At 50.9% G+C, this 20,767-nt stretch overlaps 1 protein-coding gene and 1 pseudogene across 1 annotated transcript; one reads left to right on the forward strand and one right to left on the reverse strand.

Moving 5' to 3' along the window:
• LOC147971269 (uncharacterized) overlaps positions 1-14,379 on the forward strand; it is a 40,880-nt pseudogene extending 26,501 nt beyond the window's left edge.
• Positions 14,380-14,887: 508 nt separating this feature from the next.
• LOC147971270 (uncharacterized) lies at positions 14,888-15,526 on the reverse strand. Its single transcript, XM_087523897.1, has one exon. It carries the CDS (start codon positions 15,524-15,526, stop codon positions 14,888-14,890), a length of 639 nt encoding a protein of 212 aa, XP_087380023.1.
• Between the last annotated feature and the right edge of the window lie 5,241 nt (positions 15,527-20,767).

Below are 20,767 nucleotides of genomic sequence, written 5' to 3' on the forward strand. Positions count from 1 at the left end.
TCTACACACTTAAGGTTCGGTGACGCTAGGGTTATGAAGATATGTATATGCAGTAATCCGAATGTTGTTCGGAGTCCCGGATGAGATCCCAGACGTCACGAGGAGTTCCGGAATAGTCCGGAGGTAAAGAATTATATATAGGAAGTGCTGTTTCGGCCATCGGGGCAAGTTTCGGGGTTATCGGTATTGTACCGGGACCACCGGAGGGGTCCCGGGGGCCCACCGGGTGGGGCCACCTGTCCCGGGGGGCCACATGGGCTGTAGGGGGTGCGCCTTGGCCTTCATGGGCCAAGGGCACCAGCCCTACTAGGCCCATGCGCCTAGGGTTTCCACCACGGAGGAGTCCAAGTGGTGGAAGGCACCCCGAGGTGCCTTGGGGGGGAGGGAAACCCTCCCCTGGCCGCCGCTCCTAGGAGATTGGATCTCCTAGGCTGCGCACCCCCCCCCCTTGGACCTCCTATATATAGTTGAGGAGAGGGAGGATTTCATACCTCAGCCTTTGGTGCTTCCTCTCTCCCCGTTACGTCTCTCTCTCGCAGTATAGGCGAAGCCCTGCTACTGTGACGCCCTGCATCCACCACCACGCCGTCGTGCTGCTGGATCTTCATCAACCTCTCCTCCCCCCTTGCTGGATCAAGAAAGTAGGAGACGTCATCCGTTCCGTACGTGTGTTGAACGCGGAGGCATCGTCCGTTCGGTGCTAAGATCTTCGGTGATTTGGATCACGCCGTGTTCGACTACATCATCCCCGTTCTTTGAACGCTTCCGCTCGCGATCTACAAGGTACGTAGATGCATCTAATCACTCGTTGCTAGATGAACTCATAGATAGATCTTGGTGAAACCGTAGGAAAATTTTGTTTTCTGCAACGTTCTCCAACAGTGGCATCATGAGCTAGGTCTATGCGTAGTTCTCTTGCACGAGTAGAACACAAAGTAGTTGTGGGCGTTGATTTTGTTCAATATGCTTGCCGTTACTAGTCTTATCTTGATTTGGCGGCATCGTGGGATGAAGCGGCCCGGACCGACCTTACACGTACTCTTACGTGAGACAGGTTCCACCGACTGACATGCACTAGTTGCATAAGGTGGCTAGCGGGTGTCTGTCTCTCCTACTTTAGTCGGATCGGATTCGATGAAAAGGGTCCTTATGAAGGGTAAATAGCAATTGGCATATCACGTTGTGGTCATTGCGTAGGTAAGAAACGTTCTTGCTAGAAACCCATAGCAGCCACGTAAAACATGCAAACAACAATTAGAGGACGTCTAACTTGTTTTTGCAGGGTATGCTATGTGATGTGATATGGCCAAAGTTGTGATGAATGATGAATGATCTATATGCGATGTATGAGATGTTCATGCTATTGTAATAGGAATCACAACTTACATGTCGATGAGTATGACGGTGACAGGATGATCATGGAGCCCCAAGATGGAGATCAAAGGAGCTATGTGATATTGGCCATATCATGTCACTATTATTATTTGATTGCATGTGATGTTTATCATGTTTTGCATCTTGTTTGCTTAGAACGACGGTAGTAAATAAGATGATCCCTCATAATAATTTCAAGAAAGTGTTCCCCCTAACTGTGCACCGTTGCTACAGTTCGTCGTTTCGAAGCACCATGTGATGATCGGGTGTGATAGATCCTTACGTTCACATACAACGGGTGTAAGACAGATTTACACACGCAATACACTTAGGTTGACTTGACGAGCCTAGCATGTGCATAGACATGGCCTCGGAACACAGAAGACCGAAAGGTCGAGCATGAGTCGTATAGAAGATACGATCAACATGAAGATGTTCACCGACGTTGACTAGTCCGTGTCACGTGATGATCGGACACGGCCTAGCCAACTCGGATCATGTTATACTTAGATGACTAGAAGAGGGATGTCTATCTAAGTGGGAGTTCATTAATAAATTGATTAGATGAACTTAATTATCATGAACTTAGTCTAAAATCTTTACAATATGTCTTGTAGATCAAATGGCCAACGTTGTATTCAATTTCAACGCGTTCCTAGAGAAAACCAAGCTGAAAGACGATGGCAGCAACTATACGGACTGGGTCCGGAACCTGAGGATCATCCTCATAGCTGCCAAGAAAGATTATGTCCTACAAGCACCGCTAGGTGATTCACCCGTCCCACAGAACCAAGACTCTATGAACGCTTGGCAGACACGTACTGATGACTACTCCCTCGTTCAGTGCGGCATGCTTTACAGCCTAGAGCCGGGGCTCCAAAAGCGTTTTGAGAGACATGGAGCATATGAGATGTTCGAAGAGCTGAAAATGGTTTTCCAAGCTCATGCCCGGGTCGAGAGATATGAAGTCTCCGACAAATTCTTCAGCTGTAAGATGGAGGAAAATAGTTCTGTCAGTGAGCACATACTCACTATGTCTGGGTTACATAACCGCTTGACTCAGCTGGGAGTTAATCTCCCGGATGATGCGGTCATTGACAGAATCCTCCAGTCGCTTCCACCAAGCTACAAGAGCTTTGTGATGAACTTCAATATGCAGGGGATGGAAAAGACCATTCCTGAAGTATTTGCAATGCTGAAATCAGTAGAGGTAGAAGTCAAGAAGGAACATCAAGTGTTGATGGTCAATAAAACCACTAAGTTCAAGAAGGGCAAGGGTAAAAAGAACTTTGAGAAGGACGGCAAGGAAGTTGCCGCGCCCGGCAAGCAAGCTGCTGGGAAGAAGAAGTCAAAGTATGGACCCAAGCCTGAGACGGAGTGCTTTTATTGCAAAGGGAAGGGTCACTGGAAGCGGAACTGCCCCAAATACTTAGCGGACAAGAAGGCCGGCAAAACAAAAGGTATATGTGATATACATGTAATTGATGTGTACCTTACCAGTACTCATAGTAACTCCTGGGTATTTGATACCGGTGCCATTGCTCATATTTGTAACTCACAGCAGGAGCTGCAGAATAAACAGAGACTGGTAAAGGACGAGGTGACGATGCGCGTCGGGAATGGTTCCAAGGTCGATGTGATCGCCGTCGGCACGCTACCTCTACATTTACCTACGGGATTAGTTATAAACCTCAATAATTGTTATTTTGTGCCAAGTTTGAGCATGAACATTGTATCGGGATCTCGTTTAATACGAGATGGCTACTCATTTAAATCTGAGAATAATGGTTGTTCTATTTATATGAGAGATATGTTTTATGGTCATGCTCCAATGGTCAATGGTTTATTCTTAATGAATCTCGAACGTAATATTACACATATTCATAGTGTGAATACCAAAAGATGTAAAGTTGATAACGATAGTCCCACATACTTGTGGCACTGCCGCCTTGGTCACATAGGTGTCAAACGCATGAAGAAGCTCCATGCAGATGGACTTTTAGAGTCTCTTGATTATGAATCATTTGACATGTGCGAACCATGCCTCATGGGTAAAATGACCAAGACTCCGTTCTCAGGAACAATGGAGCGAGCAACCAACTTATTGGAAATCATACATACTGATGTGTGCGGTCCAATGAGTGTTGAGGCTCGCGGTGGCTATCGCTATGTTCTCACCCTCACTGATGACTTAAGTAGATATGGGTATGTCTACTTAATGAAACACAAGTCTGAAACCTTTGAAAAGTTCAAAGAATTTCAGAGTGAAGTTGAGAATCAACGTGACAGGAAAATCAAGTTTCTACGATCAGATCGTGGAGGAGAATACTTGAGTCACGAATTTGGCACACACTTAAGAAAATGTGGAATAGTTTCACAACTCACGCCGCCTGGAACACCTCAGCGTAATGGTGTGTCCGAACGTCGTAATCGCACTCTATTAGATATGGTGCGATCTATGATGTCTCTTACCGATTTACCACTATCCTTTTGGGGCTATGCTTTAGAGACTGCCGCATTCACTTTAAATAGGGCACCGTCAAAATCCGTTGAGACGACGCCGTTTGAATTATGGTTTGGGAAGAAACCTAAGCTGTCGTTTCTAAAAGTTTGGGGATGCGATGCTTATGTCAGGAAACTTCAACCTGAAAAGCTCGAACCCAAATCGGAAAAATGTGTCTTCATAGGATACCCTAAAGAAACCATTGGGTATACTTCTACCTCAGATCCGAAGGCAAGATCTTTGTTGCCAAGAATGGATCCTTTCTGGAGAAAGAGTTTCTCTCGAAAGAAGTAAGTGGGAGGAAAGTAGAACTTGATGAAGTATTACCTCTTGAACCGGAAAATGGCGCAACTCAAGAAAATGTTCCTGAGGCGCCTGCACCGACTAGAGAGGAAGTTATTGATGATGATCAAGATACTTCTGATCAAGCTCCTACTGAAATTCGAAGGTCCACAAGGACACGTTCCGCACCAGAGTGGTACGGCAACCCTGTCTTGGAAATCATGTTGTTAGACAACAGTGAACCTTCGAACTATGAAGAAGCGATGGCAGGCCCGGATTCCGACAAATGGCTAGAAGCCATGAAATCCGAGATAAGATCCATGTATGAAAACGAAGTATGGACTTTGACTGACTTGCCCGTTGAATGGCGAGCCATAGAAAATAAATGGATCTTCAAGAAGAAGACAGACGCGGATGGTAATGTGACCATCTATAAAGCTCGGCTTGTCGCTAAGGGTTATCGACAAGTTCAAGGAATTGACTACGATGAGACTTTCTCACCGGTAGCGAAGCTAAAGTCCGTCCGAATCATGTTAGCAATTGCCGCATTCTACGATTATGAGATATGGCAAATGGACGTCAAAACGGCATTCCTTAATGGTTTCCTTAAGGAAGAGTTGTATATGATGCAGCCGGAAGGTTTTGTCGATCCTAAGAATGCTGACAAGGTGTGCAAGCTCCAACGCTCGATTTATGGGCTGGTGCAAGCATCTCGGAGTTGGAACATTCGCTTTGATGAGATGATCAAAGCGTTTGGGTTTACGCAGACTTATGGAGAAGCCTGCGTTTACAAGAAAGTGAGTGGGAGCTCTGTAGCATTTCTCATACTATATGTAGATGACATACTTTTGATGGGAAATGATATAGAACTCTTGGACAGCATCAAGGCCTACTTGAATAAGAGTTTTTCAATGAAGGACCTTGGAGAAGCTGCTTATATATTAGGCATCAAGATCTATAGAGATAGATCAAGACGCCTCATAGGTCTTTCACAAAGCACATACCTTGATAAGATTTTGAAGAAGTTCAAAATGGATCAGTCCAAGAAGGGGTTCTTGCCTGTGCTACAAGGTATGAAATTGAGCTCAGCTCAATGTCCGACCACGGCAGAAGATATAGAAGAGATGAGTATCATCCCCTATGCCTCAGCCATAGGTTCTATTATGTATGCCATGCTGTGTACCAGACCTGATGTAAACCTTGCCGTAAGTTTGGTAGGAAGGTACCAAAGTAATCCCGGCAAGGAACACTGGACAGCGGTCAAGAATATCCTGAAGTACCTGAAAAGGACAAAGGACATGTTTCTCGTTTATGGAGGTGACGAAGAGCTCGTCGTAAAGGGTTACGTCGACGCTAGCTTCGACACAGATCTGGATGACTCTAAGTCACAAACCGGATACGTGTATATGTTGAATGGTGGAGCAGTGAGCTGGTGCAGCTGCAAACAGAGTGTCGTGGCGGGATCTACATGTGAAGCGGAGTACATGGCAGCCTCGGAGGCAGCACATGAAGCAATATGGATGAAGGAGTTCATCACCGACCTAGGAGTCATACCCAATGCGTCGGGGCCAATCAAACTCTTTTGTGACAACACTGGAGCTATTGCACTTGCCAAGGAGCCCAGGTTTCACAAGAAGACAAGGCACATCAAGCGTCGCTTCAACTCCATTCGTGAAAATGTTCAAAATGGAGACATAGAGATTTGTAAAGTACATACGGACCTGAATGTAGCAGATCCGTTGACTAAACCTCTCCCTAGGGCAAAACATGATCAACACCAGAATTCCATGGGTGTTCGATTCATCACAATGTAACTAGATTATTGACTCTAGTGCAAAGTGGGAGACTGTTGGAAATATGCCCTAGAGGCAATAATAAAAGTATTATTATTATATTTCTTTGTTCATGATAATTGTCTTTATTCATGCTATAACTGTATTATCCGGAAATCGTAATACACGTGTGAATACATAGACCATAATATGTCCCTAGTAAGCCTCTAGTTGACTAGCTCGTTGATCAATAGATAGTCATGGTTTCCTGGCTATGGACATTGGATGTCATTGATAACGGGATCACATCATTAGGAGAATGATGTGATGGACAAGACCCAATCCTAAGCATAGCACAAAGATCGTGTAGTTCGTTTGCTAGAGCTTTTCCAATGTCAAGTATCTTTTCCTTTGACCATGAGATCGTGTAACTCCCGGATACCGCAGGAGTGCTTTGGGTGTATCAAACGTCACAACGTAACTGGGTGACTATAAAGGTGCATTACAGGTATCTCCGAAAGTGTCTGTTGGGTTGACACGGATCGAGACTGGGATTTGTCACTCCGGATAACGGAGAGGTATCACTGGGCCCACTCGGTAATGCATCATCATTATGAGCTCAAGGTGACCAAGTGGTTGATCACGGGATCATGCATTACGGTACGAGTAAAGTGACTTGCCGGTAACGAGACTGAACAAGGTATTGGGATACCGACGATCGAGTCTCGGGCAAGTAACATACCGATTGACAAAGGGAATTGTATACGGGGTTGATTAATCCTCGACATCGTGGTTCATCCGATGAGATCATCGTGGAGCATGTGGGAGCCATCATGGGTATCCAGATCCCGCTGTTGGTTATTGACCGGAGAGTCGTCTCGGTCATGTCTGCTTGTCTCCCGAACCCGTAGGGTCTACACACTTAAGGTTCGGTGACGCTAGGGTTATGAAGATATGTATATGCAGTAATCCGAATGTTGTTCGGAGTCCCGGATGAGATCCCGGACGTCACGAGGAGTTCCAAAATAGTCCGGAGGTAAAGAATTATATATAGGAAGTACTGTTTCGGCCATCGGGGCAAGTTTCGGGGTTATCGGTATTGTACCGGGACCACCGGAGGGGTCCCGGGGGCCCACCGGGTGGTGCCACCTGTCCTCGGGGGGCACATGGGCTGTAGGGGGTGCGCCTTGGCCTTCATGGGCCAAGGGCACCAGCCCTACTAGGCCCATGCGCCTAGGGTTTCCACCACGGAGAAGTCCAAGTGGTGGAAGGCACCCCGAGGTGCCTTGGGGGGGAGGGAAACCCTCCCCTGGCCGCCGCACCTAGGAGATTGGATCTCCTAGGCTGCGCACCCCCCCCTTGGACCTCCTATATATAGTTGAGGAGAGGGAGGATTTCATACCTCAGCCTTTGGTGCTTCCTCTCTCCCCGTTACGTCTCTCTCTCGCAGTATAGGCGAAGCCCTGCTACTGTGACGCCCTGCATCCACCACCACGCCGTCGTGCTGCTGGATCTTCATCAACCTCTCCTCCCCCCTTGCTGGATCAAGAAAGGAGGAGACGTCATCCGTTCCGTACGTGTGTTGAACGCGGAGGCATCGTCCGTTCGGTGCTAAGATCTTCGGTGATTTGGATCACGCCGTGTTCGACTACATCATCCCCGTTCTTTGAACGCTTCCGCTCGCGATCTACAAGGTACGTAGATGCATCTAATCACTCGTTGCTAGATGAACTCATAGATAGATCTTGGTGAAACCGTAGGAAAATTTTGTTTTCTGCAACGTTCTCCAACACTTTCCTCCCACTAACTTCTTTCGAGAGAAACTCCTTCTCTAGAAAGGATCCATTCTTAGCAACGAAAGTCTTGCCTTCGGATCTGTGATAGAAGGTGTACCCAACAATTTCCTTTGGGTATCCTATGAAGACACATTTCTCCGATTTGGGTTCGAGCTTATCAGGTTGAAGCTTTTTCACATAAGCATCGCAGCCCCAAACTTTCAGAAATGACAACTTTGGTTTCTTGCCAAACCACAGTTCATAAGGCGTCGTCTCAACGGATTTCGATGGTGCCCTATTTAACGTGAATGCAGCCGTCTCTAAAGCATAACCCCAAAACGATAGCGGTAAATCTGTAAGAGACATCATAGATCGCACCATATCTAGTAAAGTATGATTACGATGTTCGGACACACCATTACGCTGTGGTGTTCCAGGTGGCGTGAGTTGCGAAACTATTCCGCATTGTTTCAAATGTAGATCAAACTCGTAACTCAAATATTCTCCTCCACGATCAGATCGTAGAAACTTTATTTTCTTGTTACGATGATTTTCAACTTCACTCTAAAATTCTTTGAACTTTTCAAATGTTTCAGACTTATGTTTCATTAAGTAGATATACCCATATCTTCTTAAATCATCTGTGAAGTTGAGAAAATAACGATATCTGCCACGAGCCTCAATATTCATCGGACCACATACATCTGTATGTATGATTTCCAACAAATCCGTTGCTATCTCCATAGTACCGGAGAACGGCGTTTTGGTCATCTTGCCCATGAGGCACGGTTCGCAAGTACCAATTGATTCATAATCAAGTGATTCCAAAAGTCCATCAGTATGGAGTTTCTTCATGCGCTTTACACCGATATGACCTAAACGGCAGTGCCACAAATAAGTTGCACTATCATTATCAACTCTGCATCTTTTGGTTTCAACATTATGAATATGTGTATCACTACTATCGAGATTCATCAAAAATAGACCACTCTTCAAAGGTGCATGACCATAAAAGATATTACTCATATAAATAGAACAACCATTATTCTCTGATTTAAATGAATAACCGTCTCGCATCAAACAAGATCCAGATATAATGTTCATGCTCAATGCTGGCACCAAATAACAATTATTTAGGTCTAAAACTAATCCCGAAGGTAGATGTAGAGATAGCGTGCCGACCGCGATCACATCGACTTTGGAACCATTTCCCACGCGCATCGTGACCTCGTCCTTTGCCAGTGTTGCTTAATCCATAGTCCCTGTTTCGAGTTGCAAATGTTAGCAACAGAACCAGTATCAAATACCCAGGTGCTACTGCGAGCATTAGTAAGGTACACATCAATAACATGTATATCACATATACCTTTGTTCACCTTGCCATCCTTCTTATCTGCCAAATACTTGGGGCAGTTCCGCTTCCAGTGACCAGTCTGCTTGCAGTAGAAGCACTCAGTTTCAGGCTTAGGTCCAGGTTTGGGTTTCTTCTCTTGAGTAGCAACTTGCTTGCTGTTCTTTTTGAAGTTCCCCTTCTTCTTCCCTTTGCCCTTTTTCTTGAAACTAGTGGTCTTGTTGACCATCAACACTTGATGCTCCTTCTTGATTTCTACCTCTGCAGCTTTCAGCATTGCGAAGAGCTCGGGAATAGTCTTATTCATCCCTTGCATATTATAGTTCATCACGAAGCTCTTGTAGCTAGGTGGCAGTGATTGAAGAACTCTGTCAATGATAATATCAATAGGAAGATTAACTCCAAGTTGAGTCAAGTGATTATGATACCCAGACATTTTGAGTATATGTTCACTGACAGAACTATTCTCCTCCATCTTGCAGCTATAGAATTTATTGGAGACTTCGTATCTCTCAATCCGGGCATTTGCTTGAAATATTAACTTCAACTCCTGGAACATCTCATCTGCTCCATGACGTTCAAAACGTCGTTGAAGTCCCGATTCTAAGCCGTAAAGCATGGCACACTGAACTATCGAGTAGTCATCAGCTTTGCTCTGCCAGACGTTCATAACATCTGGTGTTGCTCCAGCAACAGGCCTGGCACCTAGCGGTGCTTCCAGGACGTAATTCTTCTGTGCAGCAATGAGGATAATCCTCAAGTTACGGACCCAGTCCGTGTAATTGCTACCATCATCTTTCAACTTTGCTTTCTCAAGGAACACATTAAAATTCAACGGAACAACAGCACGGGCCATCTATCTACAATCAAACATAGACAAGAAAGATACTATCAGGTACTAAGTTCATGATAAATTTAAGTTTAATTAATCATATTACTTAAGAACTCCCACTTAGAAAGACATCCCTCTAATCTTCTAAGTGATCACGTGATCCAAATCAACTAAACCATAACCAATCATCACGTGAAATGGAGTAGCTTTCAATGGTGAACATCAATATGTTGATCATATCTACTATATGATTCACGCTCGAGCTTTCGGTCTCAGTGTTCCGAGGCCATATCTGCATATGCTAGGCTCGTCAAGTTTAACCTGAGTATTCTGCGTGTGCAAAACTGACTTGCACCCGTTGTAGATGGACGTAGAGCTTATCACACCCGATCATCACATGGTGTCTGGGCACGACAAACTTTGGCAACGGTGCATACTTAGGGAGAACACTTTTATCTTGAAATTTAGTGAGAGATCATCTTATAATGCTACCGTCAATCAAAGCAAGATAAGATGCATAAACGATAAACATCACATGCAATCAATATAAGTGATATGATATGGCCATCATCATCTTGTGCTTGTGAACTCCATCTTCGAAGCACCGTCATGATCACCATCGTCACCGGCACGACACCTTGATCATCATCGTAGCATCGTTGTCGTCTCGCCAATCTTATGCTTCCACGACTATCGCTACCGCTTAGTGATAAAGTAAAGCATTACAACGCAATTGCATTGCATACAATAAAGCGAAAACCATATGGCTCCTGCCAGTTGCCGATAACTCGGTTACAAAACATGATCATCTCATACAATAAAATTTAGCATCATGTCTTGACCATATCACATCACAACATGCCCTGCAAAAACAAGTTAGATGTCCTCTACTTTGTTGTTGCAAGTTTTACGTGGCTGCTACGGGCTTAGCAAGAACCGTTCTTACCTACGCATCAAAACCACAACGATAGTTTGTCAAGTTGGTGTTGTTTTAACCTTTGCAAGGACCGGGCGTAGCCACACTTGGTTCAACTAAAATTGGAGAAACTGACACCCGCCAGCCACCTGTGTGCAAAGCACGTCGGTAGAACCAGTCTCGCGTAAGCGTACGCGTAATGTCGGTCTGGGCCGTTTCATCCAACAATACCGCCGAACCAAAGTATGACATGCTGGTAAGCAGTATGACTTATATCGCCCACAACTCACTTGTGTTCTACTCGTGCATATAACATCAACGCATAAAACCTGGCTCTGATGCCACCGTTGGGGAACGTAGTAATTTCAAAAAAATTCCTACGCACATACAAGATCATGGTGATGCATAGCAACAAGAGGGGAGAGTGTTGTCTATGTACCCTCATAGACCGGCAACGGAAGCGTTGACACAACGTAGAGGAAGTAGTCGTATGTCTTCCCGATCCGACCGATCCAAGTACTGAACGTACGACACCTCCGAGTTCTGCACACGTTCAACTCGGTGACGTCCCTCGAGCTCCGAGCCAGCAAAACATTGAGGGAGAGTTTCGTCAGCATGACGGCGTGATGACGGTGATGATGTTCTACCGATGCAGGGCTTCGCCTAAGCACCGCTATAATATGACCGAGGTGGAATATGGTGGAAGGGGGCACCGCGGACGGCTAAGGAACGATCACGAAGATCAACTTCTGTGTGTCATGGGGTGCCCCCTTGCCCCCGTATATAAAGGAGGGAAAGGGGGAGGTGCGGCCGGCCCTATGGGTGCGCCTGGAGGAGTCCTACTCCCACCGGGAGTAGGACTCCCCCCTCTTGCCTTGTTGGAAAAGGAAGGGGGAAGGGAGAAAGAGGAAAGGGGGGGTGCCCCCCCCCTTCCTTGTCCTATTCAGATAAGGGGGGGAGGGGGGGCGCGGCTGCCCTGGCCGGCCCTCCTCTTCTCCCTTATGGCCCATGTATGCCCAATAACCCCCGGGGGGTTCCGGTAACCCCCCGGTACTCTGGTAAAATCCCGATTTCACCAGGAACGTTTCCGATATCCAAATATAGGCTTCCAATATATCAATCTTTATGTCTCGACCATTTCGAGACTCCTCGTCATGTCCGTGATCACATCCGGGACTCTGAAAAACCTTCGGTACATCAAAACATAGAAACCCTAATTACGATCGTCACCGAACTTTAAGCGTGCGGACCCTACGGGTTTGAGAACTATGTAGACATGACCGAGAGACGTCTCCGGTCAATAACCAATAGCGGAACCTGGATGCTCATATTGGCTCCTACATATTCTACGAAGATCTTTACCGGTCAGACCGCATAACAACATACGTTGTTGCCTTTGCCGTCGGTATGTTACTTGCCCGAGATTCGATCGTCGGTATCTTAATATCTAGTTCAATCTCGTTACTGGCAAGTCTCTTTACTCGTTCCGTAATACATCATCCCACAACTAACTTATTAGTTGCAATGCTTGCAAGGCTTGAGTGATGTGCATTACCGAGAGGGCCCAGAGATACCTCTCCGACAATCGGAGTGACAAATCCTAATCTTGAAATACGCCAACCCAACAAGTACCTTCGAAGACACCTGTAGAGCACCTTTATAATCACCAAGTTACGTTGTGACGTTTGGTAGCACACAAAGTGTTCCTCCGGTAAACAGAGTTGCATAATCTCATAGTCATAGGAACATGTATAAGTTATGAAGAAAGCAATAGCAACAAACTAAACGATCAAGTGCTAAGATAACAGAATGGGTCAAGTCAATCACATCATTCTCCTAATGATGTGATCCCGTTAATCAAATGACAACTCATGTCTATGGTTAGGAAACATAACCATCTTTGATCAACGAGCTAGTCAAGTAGAGACATACTAGTGACACTCTGTTTGTCTATGTATTCACACATGTATTATGTTTCCGGTTAATACAATTCTAGCATGAATAATAAACATTTATCATGATATAAGGAAATAAATAATAACTTTATTATTGCCTCTAGGGCATATTTCCTTCAACAGCTCCATCATGGGCCCAGCCCATCCTCAACTTCTTAGTAAACAGAGAGTTGCCAACTGACGAGATCTCGGCAAGACAAGTCCAACGCCGAGCCAGAGCATACACAATAGTAAACCGAGAGCTTGTTAGGCGCAGCGTCACTGGAGTCTTCCAGCACTGTGTCGAGCCAGAGAAGGGCATAGCAATCCTCAAGGACATCCACCAAGGTGAATGCGGCCACCACACGGCCTCAAGATCACTCGTCGCCAAAGCTTTCCGCCATGGATTCTTCTGTCCGACTGCTTTGGATGACGCCAAGGAGCTAGTCAAACACTGCAAAGGGTGCCAAGTTTTCAGTTCCAAGCAACACCTACCGGCTTCTGCACTCAAGACCATCCCCCTCACCTGGCCTTTTGCCGTCTGGGGGCTGGACATGGTGGGCCCATTCAAGTCGGCACGCGGCGGCATGACACATCTGCTCGTCGCTGTGGACAAATTTACCAAGTGGATTGAAGCAAAGCCGATCAAGAAGTTGAATGGGCCGGCGGCCGTGACGTTCATCGCAGATATCACAACCCGGTACGGCGCACCGCACAGCATCATCACCGACAATGGAACAAATTTTGCAAAGGGAGCACTGGCACGCTTTTGCGCAACACAAGGCATCCGGCTGGACCTAGCGTCCGTTTCCCACCCACAGTCAAACGGCCAGGTCGAGCGAGCAAACGGCCTCATCCTCTCCGGCATCAAGCCCCGACTGGTCGTGCCACTAGAGCGTTCGGCCGGCTGTTGGCTCGACGAGCTGCCGGCCGTCCTCTGGAGTTTGCGCACTACCCCAAACAAGTCAACCGGCTTCACCCCCTTCTTCCTTGTATATGGTGCCGAGGCTGTCATCCCAACTGACATCGAGTTCGACTCACCTCGGGTTACCATGTAGACGGAGGCGGAGGCCAAGGAAGCACGAGAAGACAGCGTCGACCTGCTGGAAGAGGGCCGGTTGTTAGCCCTCAGCCGGTCCGCCATCTATCAGCAGGGTCTACGCCGCTACCACAGCCGGAAGGTCAAGCCAAGATCGTTCCAAGAGGGCGATCTTGTGCTCCGGCTGATCCAGCGAACAGCCGACCAGCACAAGCTCTCGGCCCCTTGGGAGGGTCCCTTCGTCATCAGCAGAGCTTTAGGCAACGACTCCTACTACCTAATCGACGCGCAGAAGTCGAAGGCACGCAAGAGAGATGATTCCGGCAAGGAGTTGGAACGACCATGGAACGCCAATCTCCTCCAAAGATTTTACAGTTAAAAAGCAGTATGTACCACGCTACCTTTTGTACTAAGTACGAGACAAAGGGTCCCCCGAGGAGCACTCGGGGACTACCCTCTTTTATCTATGAATGATGAGTATCATGCCTATGATTATGTTACTACATTTGTTTTTTTTTGTCTGGCACCGGGTTCGACCAGTCGGCCCGGGGACTCGCCGCCTTAAGTTATATCTAAGTTCTGCCTGCAGTCAGACAAGTAGTGTGCCTGCACCCAAGCCCCCTCTTGTCAAAAGTCGCAACTCGAAGAATCGACTGTCCGGCTGGCAAGAGCCGAAGGCAGGAAAGGATGCCCACACGAAAAACGGCTAAGGACTAACGAACTTATATAACACAAGCCGGCCTCCCGTCCCGCCAACCGGCTACCAGAGCAGCCGGCTGGCTGGCTTCCCGTTCACCTTGCTACAATCTAAGAAAACTCGAGTACTTGTCTTCCCAAAAAAACAGTCAAGTCCTTCTCCAGCCACAGACTACAGAGCAGCTGTCCGGCTGGGAAGGCGGCGACCAGGGGAAGACGGCAAAGGAAAAAGCCAAAAAGATGAAAAGAAAACATGAACGGAAGCCAAACACATGCATGATTATATTTACACAAAAGACCTTCGAAAGGCCAGTATTCAACATAATTTGAATACACCCCCAGTGGGTGGAACTGCGCAAATTTAATAAAAGTTGTTCAAAAGAGTAACGAGCAGGAAAAGCAAGGACGGCGGATCAGGCCAAGGGAGCGACGGGCGAGTCGGGCAGGTTGGTAGAGACGGTAGTGCCGGCTGGAGGAGTGGCCGGCTGGCGAGTCTCGGCATGATCATCACCTCTTGCAGACGGCGCGTTTGCACACGCCTCGTTGCTGGAGGCACGATCAGGCTGAGGCTGGCTGGTCGCTTCGCCGTCTGGCACGACGTATTCACCATCCTCTCCCTGTTCCTCTTCACCCTCGTCGCTGGAAGCAATCTCCTCTGCCGAGTCCTCACCTTCTGCTAGGTTCAACCCGAACCACTCCTCCGGCTGAGCAACGCCATCATCATTCACCTCAGGGGCAAAGGCACTGGTGTCGGTGTACTCGGCGATCGCCGAGGCACGCCGGGCGATAGTCGGCCGCGCCGCCTCCAGCTCCTTGTCGGCCTCCTGCCGCAAGGTGCTCAGCCGGTCCAAGTTCAGCCCAGGATACCAAGCTCGGACGAACTCCAGCGCCCGCCCAGCACCGGACCGGGCCGGTGACGCCTTCCAAGCCTCGAAGCGGCCAACTGCAACCTCCAGCCAGTCGGCAGTCTGACTTGGGGTGCGCGGAACCACCTCGCCGGGCCAGAGGGCGGCCAGCACTTGCACCCCGGCGCGCTGAAGATGGCGGAGCATGCGGTGAGCTGGCTGCAGGCGGGCTTGAATCGCCAGAAGCTGCTCCTTAAGTGACCGGCCGGCACCCGGCGCGATCTCGACCCCTGCCTGCCGTCGCGCACCGCGGTAGGCCTCGATGGCTTGGGTAGCGGCAACGGAGTAACCGGGAAAGTAATCTGCACAAAGAAGAAAGCAGTAGTTCAAAATCAAAAGACGAGTCAGATGACAGGAGGCAGGCAAAGAAACGAAGAAGAAGGCGTCTTACCATCAATTAAATCTTCAACCTGGCTGTAGCCTTGACTCAGCGCCTGCCTCACCTCGGCCTAGCTCGTCGCCTCGGTCTCATATTCGGCTTTGAGGGGGGCCTCGCTGTCCTACGCTGCCTTTAGGGCCGCCTTGTGGCTCTCTTCCTGGTCGGCCAGTTTCTTGGCCAGGCGATCGTGCTCCTGAGCCAGGGCGTTGCACTCAGTTTCCTTGGCGTGAAGGGTGGACTGGGCCCCACCGAGCTGCTCCCTCAAGTCGACATTGGCCCCTGCAGATATGAAGAAGAAGAAAAAAGGCAATAAGAAAGAAGTCGTCAGGAAAATATCCGACCCGACTGCTCAGCGGTTGGCCCGGATCTCGAGGACTACACCCAGTGGGTGCGCTAACGCGCCCCCCACTTGAGATAAAAGATGAAGCACTTACTCCGGCTCCCGGCCAGATCAGTGGCTTTCTGATTCAACTCCTGGGCCTGGGAGTTGAAAGCAGCTACGCGGAGGTTATGATACTCCTGCAGATAAGATAAGAGATGCGAGTAAGAACAAGACGGCAATCGAAGTCTACCAAGAAGTTCCAAGCCGCCTGCTCGGCAGCCGACTCGGAACTCGGGGACTACATCCAGTGCGTGCGCTGACGCGCCCCCACGGAAGAAATCAGGAGCAATCGACGAAGAGCAGGAGGACTCACCCTAATAACCGTTCGCGTCGTGAGAAACTCTTGAGTGTACTGCTTCAGCGCGGCAGCTTGGGCCTGAAGCCGGTTCCAGACGTCCTGCGCCGCCACGTTCAGCACGGCCGTCCCGCCGCCCGACGTCCACACGGACGAGCTATCGCTGGCCGCTTCCAGGTCCTGGGCCGACGAGCTGGCGCCCGCAGTTTTTTGCGGCTCCAGCGCCGAAGTCACCTTCCCCGTGCGCCGACGAGACGGCGACAAGACCACAAGATCCGCCCCCACAGTCGGCTCGCCTCTAGCCGGCTGCACGAGCGGTGCATCAGGCCGGCCTCCTTGGCCCGTTCCAGTCGGCGGCGACGGCATCGCCTCCCTCTCCATCACCGGCCGGCCGCGGCCGGCCTCCTCCGTAGGGGGCACTGGGATGTCGGGAGCTGCGGCACGAAGGGGGATGACGGGCTGCGGAGGCTGGTTCTGCAGGGCCTCCGCCCCCCTCTCCGCAACCGCGGCCTCCGCCTGGGCCTTGGCAGCCGCGTCAGCTCGCGCCTCCGCCGACTTCTCCCTCACCTCCGGAACCGCCCTCCGCTCCTCCGCCTCCCGCTCCTCCCGCGCCTCCCGTGCGTTCCGCTCCGTCGCCTCTAGGAGATCGGCACAGGGATCCACACGGCGAGAGCTTGAAGACCCTCCCACGGCTCCGACTATGGAGGCAGCAGAGGCTTGCTCGAGAGAAAGCGGGGTCCTGTTTGATAAGACAAGAAGAGGGCTTAGAAGAATATCAACCGAAGAGGAAAAAGAAAGGCGTGAGAAAAGCGACCCTTACGCCGAAACCGCCTGCGGCTGCTTCACCACCTTGTGGAAGCGGGCCGCCTTCGCGGCCGCTTCGTCCCGCTTGGTCGCCGCCGTGGTACCCTTGGGCTTCTTTGGCCAACTGCCAAAGTGGGTCGATGCGGCCCGGCATTTCTGCGCGCCACCACGAGCAGCCGGCGTGGCAGATGGGCCTGTGCCTTGATGATCGGGCGCCGGCTGACGGTGCGGAACAACTTCGGCCTCATCGTCATCCGGCCAGTCCTGGAAGGCGGCCCCGAGCCCAGGGCCACCTGCCTCGCCGCCTTCCCCTACGACGTCGTCTTCCATGGCGGCCGCCCCCAAGTCCGAGTCATCAACGTCGTCCATCGTGCGGTCAGGGAGAAACTGGCATTCCACCCCCGCAGCCCCGGTTACCGGCGGAAGAAGGGGGTTCTGCTGAAAACAAGCCGACTGATCATGAGTCGGCCATCATGAACCCAGCGACAAGAAAAGAAGAAAAGAAGAGAAACTTACCACAGGCGGAGGATTGGCGCGAGAATACGGCTCCTTGCCGTACCGCCACCCCTCGACGAGCTTGTAGTTGGATACATAGTTCACCATATAAGACACCTCGTCGTGGGGCATCTCCTTGGTGCTTAGCCGGCATGGGTCGAAGCGGCCGCTCATCTGACAAATCATGTGAGGTCGGCCCTGGAGCGGGAGCACCCGGCGCTCCACGAAGGCGGCCACCAGGTCGACCCCGGTCAGGCCCTCCGACTAGATCATCACCCGGAGCCGTGCAACGGAGGTGGCCCCACCTTGAGACAGCGACCTGGCCCGGTAGGACCATGAGGGCTGCCTCCCAGCCGGCGGGCCGGCTACGTAAGCCGGCAGATTGACGAAGTCGCCTTGCGGAGCGATGTTCTTCACGTTCTACCAGAGCTTCACCGACTGGATCAGCGGGATGGGCGGAAACGGATTGTTGTCACTCGTCCGCCGCATGGCGATGAAGGCACCGCATGGGGCGGGCACGCCCACGACGACGGTGCCAAGCTTGCACCGGAAGAATTCCCCCCAGAGTTCGAGGGTGGGGAGGACGCCAAGAAAGCCCTCGCACAAGGAGACGAAGGCCGACGGCGGCATCACCGCGTTTGGAGTGAGGTGATGCGGCTGGAGACGATCAAACTCGAGGAAGGAGCGGAAGAACCCGCTCGCCGGCAGGCTGAAGCCGCGCAGGCAGTGCGAGCAGAAGATTACCCGCTCGTCCTCCTCCGGTGCCGGCGAGATCTTCCTCTCCGGCGCGAGACGGACCTGCACGTAGTTCGCGCCTGGCAGCCGCCGCGTCTGGCGGAGGAAGTCGACGTGGTCGTCATGGACGTTGGAGCCATCCCAGGAGCTCGACGGTGCCATGGGGACGGTGCGGCAATGAGAAAGGTGCGGTGGCGGAGAGGCGCGCGACCCTGTCACGACAGAGCAACAGCGAGCCAAGAAGACTGGCGGAAGAGCCGGGCGGCGGCAGGAAGCTATGGCGACGGAGAGGAAGAAGAAGAAGGAAGGGGCGGGGCGAGGGCGAGCGTGCGAGCGTTTGCCGCTCCCCCTCCTCCCCCTACTTATAGCCTCGTGCGGTGAAGCCGAGGAGGCGAGGCGTGGGGGGATGTGGGATTAACTGCGCCCATTCCCCCACGTCCCGCGTTTATTGCGCCTTAACAGCGTGCGGAAACCGCCGCTGGGAGGCGCGCGGTCCACCCGGGCCACAGAAGATCCGTGCGTTGGCCAAGGCCCGGTAGTGGCGGGCCCCGGACTACGGCGACGTCCCGTCGCGCGCGTGGGCTGGCAGGCTCTTCCAGCTGTAGGGTGCCATGTGGCGCGTAGGCGGCGAGCGGTCAGCTCGCAGCCTGACTTGCGCGCCCCCTGATTCCCGCCTTCAAGCTTCAAAACCTCCAGAAGACAGCGCACCAAATCAAAGCCGGCTCCCAACTGCCGGCCCCTCAAGATAGGAAGCTGATTGAGCTTCTCGTCTTTTTTCAGCCTCGGAGCCCAACCAGTTTCGGGGACTACTGTCGGAGTAAATGACCACGGGTAGCCTAGCCAGCTCCCCTTGGCTCTCCTGAAAAATTATAGGCCGAGCAAGCCTCCAAGCACCCAAGGCGTGGGGCCACCTTCCCCCAGCTGGCTACCTCTCAAACCGGCTACACGAAGGCGGCCCGGCCCTAAAATCCTTGTGAAGAAAACCACGAGAGGGTCGGCTCCAAGAAGCCGGCCACGAGAAGGCCGACTCCAAGAAGCCGCCCCCAGCAGGCGGCCAAGATCGTGCCCTCAGAGTCTGCACCCACATAACGGCGATGAGACAGGGCGTGGCTACAGTGAAGCCTGCCACCCCCGAATCCCGGGACGCGCATGGCCACAGTGCGTCGTACGGGGCGGCCATCACCCGTCCGACACGGCACTGTTGCCATATTGACCATGACGTCACCCACGGTGAGCTGTCAGTACGACCCGTGGGTGGCGGGCACCATCCGTCTAGGAGACACCCAAAGGCGGCCAGGCCTCCCACAGTCGGCCTGGGGTGTGGCCGACTCCCAATAGTCGGCTAGTTCCCTCCCTCGAGGGAGGCGCCTCATTAAGAAGACAAGACGAGGTAAGGCTACAGCGATAAGCCGCCCGGCGGCGGCACCTTAGCCATGCTTACCACGACAGAGCCCTCGTCACCAGAGGCGAGGCAACAGTAACCAGCCCCCGATAAGACCCCCAAGCAGTGGGACCGGCCTGTCGACCAGAAGGCTGGCAGCCGGCGGGGTCCACCAGTCGGCGGGCCCCATCGGCCGGCGAAGAAGCCGGCGGGCGTAGACGCAGACAGCTAGGGCCCACGCCCGGCTGGATTACCATTGTACCCCTAGGGGTAGGCCTATATAAACCCCCCAGGGCACCCATGCAAGGGGAGATCTTTTTCGAGGAGTTTTAGACACCACATCGAGAGGAGAAGTAAGCTAGCCTTGCCCTTCTTCTCCCTCTCACCGAACAGCTCAAGGAGCCTCTTGTAGCTACTTGTCGATCTAGTGACCATGCGGAGACCCCGCAGAGCAGCAGTAGGGGTGTTATCTCCACGGAGAGCCTCGAAGCTGGGTAAGATCCGCCGGCGTGCATGTTTTCGCCTTATCCCGTTTCCCGGCACCGGCGATGTTTTGTTGGCTCCCACAATGATAAGCCACCCGTTGGCATATGTCGCACCAACCACCCGACATGTAGGTTGTCACAAAATTTCAATTCAAAATTTAAAACATAATTTGAAAAATAAAAATCACAAATTCAATACTGAATAGCCCATAACATAACTTGGGCTTTAGATTTGGCCCATTATCACAATGATGTCAAGTTTGTCATTTTGTATCTCAAATTTTATGACATCATACATTGATGTTGTGTTAACATTGTAATTTTTTTAGATTTTTTAAAATATTCTATGACATCCGGTGCACCGGTAGCACCAAAGTGCAGGTGCACCGGATTCCCCAGTGATCATTGCACACACATGACTGAGCATTCGTA

The sequence above is a fragment of the Triticum urartu genome, chromosome 5A, assembly GCF_056163025.1.
Source record: "Triticum urartu cultivar PI428250 chromosome 5A, HENAU_Tu73, whole genome shotgun sequence".
NCBI lineage: Eukaryota > Viridiplantae > Streptophyta > Magnoliopsida > Poales > Poaceae > Triticum > Triticum urartu.